The 8,437-nt window shown below is 33.9% G+C and overlaps 2 protein-coding genes across 2 annotated transcripts in view; both read right to left on the reverse strand.

The window, feature by feature from the left end:
• The window catches only part of LOC117114373 (polyadenylate-binding protein-interacting protein 1-like), a 13,094-nt gene extending 9,061 nt beyond the window's left edge, over window positions 1-4,033 (reverse strand). Inside the window, exons 1-5 of the mRNA XM_033258031.1 lie at window positions 3,899-4,033; window positions 2,992-3,125; window positions 2,064-2,326; window positions 1,294-1,449; window positions 678-790 (exon numbers count right to left, since the gene is read on the reverse strand). Of these exons, the coding sequence (XP_033113922.1) occupies window positions 678-790; window positions 1,294-1,449; window positions 2,064-2,326; window positions 2,992-3,118 (659 nt within the window). The 5' untranslated portion in view covers window positions 3,119-3,125; window positions 3,899-4,033. The remainder of the gene's footprint in view (window positions 1-677; window positions 791-1,293; window positions 1,450-2,063; window positions 2,327-2,991; window positions 3,126-3,898) is intronic.
• A 1,179-nt stretch (window positions 4,034-5,212) lies between these two features.
• On the reverse strand, window positions 5,213-7,974 carry LOC117114374 (uncharacterized protein ZK673.1-like). The gene is made up of 4 exons (XM_033258032.1): window positions 7,805-7,974; window positions 7,207-7,210; window positions 5,914-6,039; window positions 5,213-5,606 (listed from the first exon to the last, which is right to left on the reverse strand). The coding sequence occupies exons 1-4, from the start codon at window positions 7,862-7,864 to the stop codon at window positions 5,455-5,457; spliced, it is 342 nt and encodes a 113-aa protein (XP_033113923.1). The 5' UTR covers window positions 7,865-7,974; the 3' UTR covers window positions 5,213-5,454.
• Between the last annotated feature and the right edge of the window lie 463 nt (window positions 7,975-8,437).

Here is an 8,437-nt window from a genome sequence, read left to right on the forward strand (position 1 = left end):
TATATATATAATACTCAAATATTTTAATTTTATAGTGCCAATTCCAAATTAAATGATCAAAGGCTCTGAGCATTATTACCCCTGGTCACTGGATAATATACAGTGGCAAAACCAGCACAAAATGAAACCTTCTCTGCTCCCTGAGGAGTATACCTAGTCGTGAACTTGTACTCAGTGCACGGAACTAGTACATTCAATGTCACAACATCCTACCTGGGTAGATAAAGTGCTTTGCCCAAGCACACAAGCGGCTTGCACAGCAGGAGTTTCGGACATGATAATACATTGTGTAGCATAGCTCTCAACGAATGTTGACCATGAAGCCTCTGTGGTCTAATGGTTATGAAGCTTGGCTTGACAGCGAGAGGTCGCAGATTTGAATCCCGTCAGAGGAATTTTATTACACAATTTCTTTATTTATAGGACAACATTCATTGAGGGCTATGCTTCACAATGCATTATGTCCTTTATTTGAACACTGTATTTACCTTTTTTTATGATTTATATATAATTTAACAGTGTTAACGGCTATCTTGATTCATATATATATATATATATATATATATATGTATGTAAATATAAACATAGCCTCTCCATCAGTTACTTTTATTGATGGACCCATGTCTTGTAATGAATGAGACTATTGTGCATGATATTTGCAATGGAAATAGACTTACTTGCCCATAAGGATGTCTCTGAATGATTCAGCACCATGTTTTACTACAAGTTCTTTGCACAGACAGTTACAAACCTTAGCTGCAGTGTATGTGAAGTTTGTATCAAAAATGGCCTGGTAGATGAACATAACCATTAAAAAATCTTAATAGAAATCTCCTAATGACTAGCATTAACACAAATTTTTGTAATCATTTTTTAAAATTAATATTAATATCATATATATAGTGCCTTTTCTTTTGCAGATACAAAGTGCTTCTTTTTCCTGGTCATCAAGTCTGCATGCTTGAAGTGTTGCAGCTGGTAATCAGTGCAGGAGCAAGCAACCCCACCAGGTACCCATTTATACTTCTGGGTGGATAGAAGCAACGCAGTTAAAGTGCTTTGCTCAAGGACACAAGTGAAATGCACAGAGAGGGATTGAAACCCCAAACTCGTGGTTGGGAAACCAAACTATTCCCGCTGCTCCAAACCGTTTCAAAATACAAATAGTAGTAAAAATGTTAATATAATTGTAGCAAATTATAATATAATTTTTTATAATATAAAAATAATCTCTTTGATACTATTTTATCCAAGTGTCAATATAATGAAAAAAATCAGGATGAAAACAAAGACCTGTTCGTAGATGAATGACGTAAGACTTTCCAGTTGATTTGGATCAAGAGGATTGCCATTGAGGGCATGCACCAAAGGATGGATATAGTCATCAAAACATCCTGGATTGAGGAACATCACATGTAGAACTTGCTTCATATTGTTTACCACATCAGCCTGTACATTAAGATTATGTACTATTATTAGATTTGTTAATCCCTTATATTTCCTAAAATACTGAAAAACTTCAATAAAGTTAGTTTTGATATGAGTGCAATATCAGTATTGTATCATTTTAATTGTCCCTTGTAGTATCCTGTAGAAACCAAAATTAACATATTAAATTGCAATGCTTGCAATTAAACCTGTCTTACTATTTGTTTTTCAAAGGGTATTCATCAGACTGAATAAAAATAACCCATAATCGATATTTTGCAATGAATTTGGACCTAGAATTGCGATACCTTACATCAGACACCAAATTTAGACAACTATCATGTGCAAAATGGAGAAAAATAAAGATAACTTTTAAAAATTTGTGAACAAAAAATTAAAAAAAAAAAAAAAAAAAACACCACCCCTATTTTTGTGTGAGCTAGAGGCAGGCGCTCGAGGGCAAACAAACAATTTTTTAAAGACCTAATATACATTATAAGTCAATCATGACACAATAATACTATTTTGATTTCTGTTGGATGCCGAGACCGGTGACCCCATAAAGTCACCTAATTTGCATAATTCAAAAATAGTGTTAAAGAACTATGTTGGTTGACAGGGGAAAAAAAACGTACATTTCTTTTATCATTGGAGTCCACCTCGGGGAAATCAAAGTCTTGAAAGAAGGATGCCCCAACATTTTCTGACGGTACAGACACAACTGGTGATTCAGACTGTAACGGTTCAATTGATGGCACATGAACCAATGGTGGGTCATCAACTGCCGTTGGTTTCTGAATCATCTTTGATCGTGGAGTAAACACGGCAGCATTAGGTGACAGTTTGAATTCTTTCTTTTCTGAAACAGCTTTCTTTTCTGAAACAGGCCTACCAACAGCTTAACAAAATTGCAAACAATTACAAAAGAGTTTTAACAAGTGATTAAAAATTTATGTTCCTTAATAAGAAAGAAATTTTATATTTGGCTTTTAAAGAGGCATGCTGCCATGAAAAATTGAAAAAAAAAAAATGTTTTCTTTAATCTCATAATTATAGCTTGCAAAACATTACAAGGGCACATAGAAAAAATTATTAGATTATCACTCATTTTTTTTTTTTTTAAATTGATGAGTGAGGACGTTTTTTTTTTTTTAAATTGATTTTTTTTAATCGAAACAATAAATTATTTCGCTTTTGTTTTAATGAGGGAGAGACTGTTTATATTTGGTCTGTAATAGTAAATATTGTATAAAAACTGGTTTAATTTTATAGTTTCTTTAAAAAAAATGTATCTTGAAGTCACTAAATTGCATTGTTATTTTTATGCTGTTGAAATAATTGATGCGGCAAAAAACTGTTTTTTTTTTTTATTCCGACATCAATATTTCCCAAATTTTTGACGTGGGCGGGAGTGGTAATCTAATAAATTTTTCTATTTGCCCTAAGGTGCTATTTTCTTCCCATTGTAGATAATAATAACATACTGTACAGTGATAATTATTTATAATGTATTCATCTTTAGTTAGTAAAAGACAACATCAAAACAGACTAAGCCTCGCTTACCTTGTGGTTGCTTAGGCTGAGCTCCTGGTCCATGGGCATAAGGCCTGCGCAGCTGGGGGAGCTTCTCTTCAGTGTGAGAAACTGTTTCTGGATTCCACTGCCCAATTTCATACCTATTTTCTGACATTGTACAACTGAAGTAAAGAGGAACACTATATGTTTAATTTTATTTATTTAATTACCTACCTAGGCCTACTATTTAATGCCCTAGGTTCTTCAGCAGTGGCTATTGTTACATTACACCCATTCCATACTGTAAAGTATATTAGTTTGCGTGGATGATACCTCAAAAACTCAAACAGTAGCTCAAATTTGCATGAAAATCTCTAGGAAAATAGGTGTAATCATATCTACTGCATAATAATTAAAATACATTTGGTTAATATTAAGATTAGGTCAAAGCCTAATTTCCTGTAAAATCTGCACGGAAATCGGCCTTTATTTTCCGAAATGTGCAGACAGATTTTTAGGCCTAATTTTTGCTTAGTATAGGCCCAGACTATGGCCTATTCCCAGTCGAGGCTTAATTGCAAGTTGTATAGGCCTATAGGCCTAAAGAGTAAAGGGTTGAAGTATTTAGGCCTAGGGGTAGGGCTAGGCCTAGGAACGTTTAAGGCTGTTGCAGTCAGCCACTACTAGCCTAGGCTAAGGCCTGGTATTGGGTAGGCCCTAACTTTTAAGCATGAAGCAATTTGTTCTAGCCCAATTATCCTGTATCTTGACCTGGCCAAGCTTAGGTCTATATTATATAGGGCCCAGGCCTTAAAAAGGCTGTGCTCTGCTAGCCTAGGCCCTGGGCCTAGGCTAGTTAACATTTTGTTGGGACTAGCGGCATTGGAAGGTCTAGCCTACTATTTTTTACCATTTATAATAATAACTTAATGTAACGCAATACTCTGTCGCCTACTTCAAGTGTATCCACGTCCTACTATGAGATTCTTTGATCAAGGAACAAAGCAATTTCTTGTATAAAATATTGTTGTTGGATCTTCCGCGCTTTATTACGACACAGATGGTACACACAAAAACAAGGGTTAAAGAAGCGTCAACATGGAAATGTAACGCGTCATTGCACTGCAGAATGCGTCAGTTGTAAATTTCTGCTGCACAATATGAGAATACGCAGAAGCACCTTGATACAGCGTATTAAAGTTTCATTTGAAAATTATAGAATTATTTTGGAATGGTATGATTTTGGAATGAATTTCTATGTCGACATAATAATAATATTTAAAAATATAATAAAATGGATCAATTTTGTCAATCAGTCGGTGTGGCATCGTCGTACCATATTAGGCCTTTATTTTCTTTACGAAAGCCTATCTGAATTTTCCTTGCCTTTAAATAAAGGTAAATGTTTTTTACAAAGGATGAAAACACAAACAAAGAAAATAGAAATTTATTTCTCACATTTGCAGAATATGTTGACTGTTCGGTATAACCTAGCCTGGGTTCCATGCCCTAGCGTCCCATACTCGATTTCTGGTATTTTTTTTTTCGGACTTTACCGCACTCGCGCGAATAATAATTTGAATAAACGCAACTCAATAATTCAATCAATCCTGGACTGTGGATGTTGGCATGATTTGAGGTGTGGAGTGGAATGACATTCTCCTTTAGTCAATATCAAAATTAGGATTATCTAGGACAGATGAGAGCTCCCTGGACAGACAGTTTTCCAACTTTCATCTTCTTACATTTTTCTATAGCCTAGTCCTACTGCTTTTCCGACAATTTGCACCTAACACATTCTCATCAGTGAGTTTTCAAGAAAACCTGCAATGATCATGCCATCCTGCTAATCTCAATCGGCCGATGGCCAACAAGCTTAACACCACCACTAATTTCATCTGCTATTCTGCTGTTATGTAGTACGGTACTGTACTCACAACATTCTTTTCATGACAAGCCATGCTCTCTGGACGATTATCTTTTTTACCGCACCACCATTTGTAATTTGCGGTTTCCTGATGTCCTTTTAGGCCTAATCGTTTTTCATTCAAAATGTGCCTCTTGAATTTAATAAGTTCTCATACGGAACCCCTCGATTTTCATCTATTTCCATAAGCGCCCACTCTGTTTTAATAAGCGCCCCGTTCGAATAAGGGCCCCGTTTGAATAAGCACCCCTCAATTATTATCACCACCATCATCATCACCATCGTATCATCACCATCATTAGTGTCAACGTTATTGTCTAATAAAAACACAACACAAGAAAATATGTTTAGTAGAGAAAAGTTTATTTTTCGCAAAATAACTACACAATTCCAATAAATTCTCATGGTTTTGTTTGAATCCTGCAGAGTGTAAAGGGTTACGTTTGTAGGATGGTGTTAATAAAATAAAGCACCAATAACAAGGAAGAGAAAAGGCGGCCTCAATAGCAGAATTCTCTCTTGGTCGGAGTTGGCGTACGCGCTCAATGAGCGTATCACTCAAGCTAGGTGTTGCTCTCCAGAAATTATGCTAATGGTCCACAAAGCTGGCAAGTTTTTCTACAGTTTTTCTCGGCATATGCTCTGTATGACTTCATCTTACAGATATATGGATTGCTTGAGCAATCCGGGTCGTTGTCGGAACACAAATCATTGGCGTCCGTCCCTTCGTCAGGCGCTGTAAAAATAATATAAAATTACAATTGCTTTATAATATAATTGACATGAAAAGGGAGTCTCGAAATGATGTAGTGTTAATTCAAATTCATTGTTAAAAAAATAGGATTGAAAGGAGAAGTAAATCTAAAATTAAAATAGAACTTTGAGATGCTCATTTAAATTGGACAAAAACAGGTCAACTCGACCCAAGTCAACTCGGACCTCAAGTCAACTCGTCCCCATGATTTTTAAATATCAACTCACAATACAATATTAATGGATTTAATTGCTAGGTCTGGGCCGACTTTCTATTTTAGCAAACGTACCTCCTGTGCAATAACCACATGTCTCTTGACAGCTGTTGCTTACAAAATCTTTAACGAAGGGCTCCTCACATATGTCCGCATATTGCCAACAGTCCGGATCTGTGTCCTCGCATCTTTCACCCACACCTAAGAAAATGTTACGCAGTGCAGAATTAGTCAAGTATTATGCCTTCGTCAATGCAATTTTTTTATTTTTTTAAATTTTATTGCATCAACAATTACAAAAAAAGGAAATAGAGGAAATAACGATGGGATGCAAAACAGCGAAAACCGCGCACAGAGAGGGAAAGACGCATATATACATATATATATATATATATATATCTGTCTCTTATACACATCTAGATGTGTATAAGAGACAGATGAGGAATTATTTTGTATATTATATTTTTAGCTGCTAAATAAATAAATATATATATATATACATATATATAGGCCTATATATGTATATATATATATTTATCTATTTATTTATTTAGCAGTTAAAAATATAATATACAAAATAGTTCCTCATTTTTAAATCTTCGGTTTCAAAACTGCAATAGTATATGTACAGTGTATAGGAGAAAATTATGAAATTAATTATTATTAGCAATAAATACGGTACCGGTATATATTTAATTATTGAAGAGAGTGTTATATTCTGTTATGCGTTTCAATTAATACATAAGCCTAAATGCATATATGTACGTACATCATAATTTATGTACGTATTTATTTAAATCTTTTAAACACACTTAGAAATATACAAATATAGTACACAACAAAAAAACAATATACAACAAAAAAACTATATAAATGCACATAATAATTAGAATATATATATATATATATATATATATATATATATATATAAATGAAATCTACTATTCTCAGCATTCTAGGCAACCGTTTGTTAATCAAAATGTCATTCACAGGCCCGTATTTGTCAATCTTATTAACATGCATTATCTGCTGCAGCTGCTTTTGGTGTTCGATTGCAACGACAACGTGAAACCATGATGGTTAAACTAAGAGAGATTCGCTTGGCGCCCCGCCCCGCCCGTGATTGTCATGCGATATTATCGAGAACTAAAGTCTTCACACAGCTGATTCTTTGTGACGTCATATCGTCCCAAATCGTACTTTTTGCGTAATCGAAGACTTCATAATTTTATCATCCACGTCTCTCAGTAGCACACTAGGAAGGTTTCGTTTAGTTATCAAATGAAACAATAGACATTTCATAAATTTATGCGTAGGATATGTCTTCAACAGTTGAACGATAAAAATATATTTTATAGCACTACATACCTGACTGTTGGTTTGCAGTTGAAATCAAAGGAAGTAAACAAAATACATCGGTTACACATTATATAGATAAAATAATAATAATAATAATAATAATATTAATAATAATAAATATTATTATTATTATTATTATTATTATTATTATGAGCTTTTGATATTTTGATTATGGGAATAAAAAAAAAAATTTGCCTTATAAAGCTAAATTTACTAGAACATGGTTGGCCGTTGGCTCCGAGGAGTTCATCCGCCATTTTACATACATGTAGAACGTTTGCAAAGTATGTAAACCTTTTCCGAGCAGCAATTCTTCCTTTTATTTTCTAATTTTCCATTTGCTTTATAACATAAACAAGTTTACTTAAATATTTTAATTCATTTTGAAAATAATGAACGACGTTACATTGTTTTGTAGATAATGAATATAAATCTACAATTATAGTGAGAAATAAAATTTGGTTAATTTACCATCTCTCATTGTATAATAGATTCGCCACTTCGTAGATAAATTATAATACTAACATTCACTACTTTGCATCATAGAGATTAATTATATTAATGGTTGAAAATAAAAATGCTAAAATAAGATTGTAACCACGGTTACCTTCAGAAGTGCGCATAGTGCGACCAGCGTAAGTAACACAGCACTCAATTTTCTGCTCATTCTTTCAGGAAACGTAGTACTTTCAAGATAAGTAAAGTGAGGCTAAGTAGGAAATCAAGAGGTGTTTACGTCTGAAGCAGGCTCACTGGTTTGTGACAGTTATCCAAACGTTCATATTTATGTGGTTACATCTAAAGTTGCATTACGTTAAGTGGTGAACTTCACTTCTTCACTGTCACCGATTTACACTTAAAGGGGTTTGAACATAATAATTTAACTAATTTCGTTTTGTTAAGTTATGATCCAATTAATAATTCCGTAAAAAATGCATGTCAAGTTTGGGATTTCTGGAACGTTTTCTTGGTGTTGTGATACTTAAGATGAGTGAAAATGAGGTGGTCCAAAGAGACAAAAGAGATGGGAGAGGGATAAGAACATGTTTCTCTATAAATTCGAGTTATGCATATGCAGCGATATAAAATTCCAGTTTGTTGCTATGGTGCTGTTTGATTGGTTGGATTTTCTTATTGATAAATTGATTGGTTGTTAACCTACTTTGAATATAATATTCTTGGAAAGTCATTGAATACTAATGAAGTTCACAAAAGGCCTATTTAATTAATTGCCTTACCA

The sequence above is a fragment of the Anneissia japonica genome, unplaced genomic scaffold (assembly GCF_011630105.1).
Source record: "Anneissia japonica isolate Jap-2015-1 unplaced genomic scaffold, ASM1163010v1 scaffold1231_len1163931_cov198, whole genome shotgun sequence".
Taxonomy (NCBI): Eukaryota; Metazoa; Echinodermata; class Crinoidea; order Comatulida; family Comatulidae; genus Anneissia; species Anneissia japonica.

Coding starts and splice junctions, on each gene's coding strand:
- LOC117114374 (XM_033258032.1), bottom strand. CDS start 7,864: ATGAGCAGAAAATTGAGTGCTGTGTTACTTACGCTGGTCGCACTATGC. Junction 5,607..5,913: donor ATGTGGTTATTGCACAGGAG/GTACGTTTGCTA, acceptor TTATTTTTACAG/CGCCTGACGAAGGGACGGAC.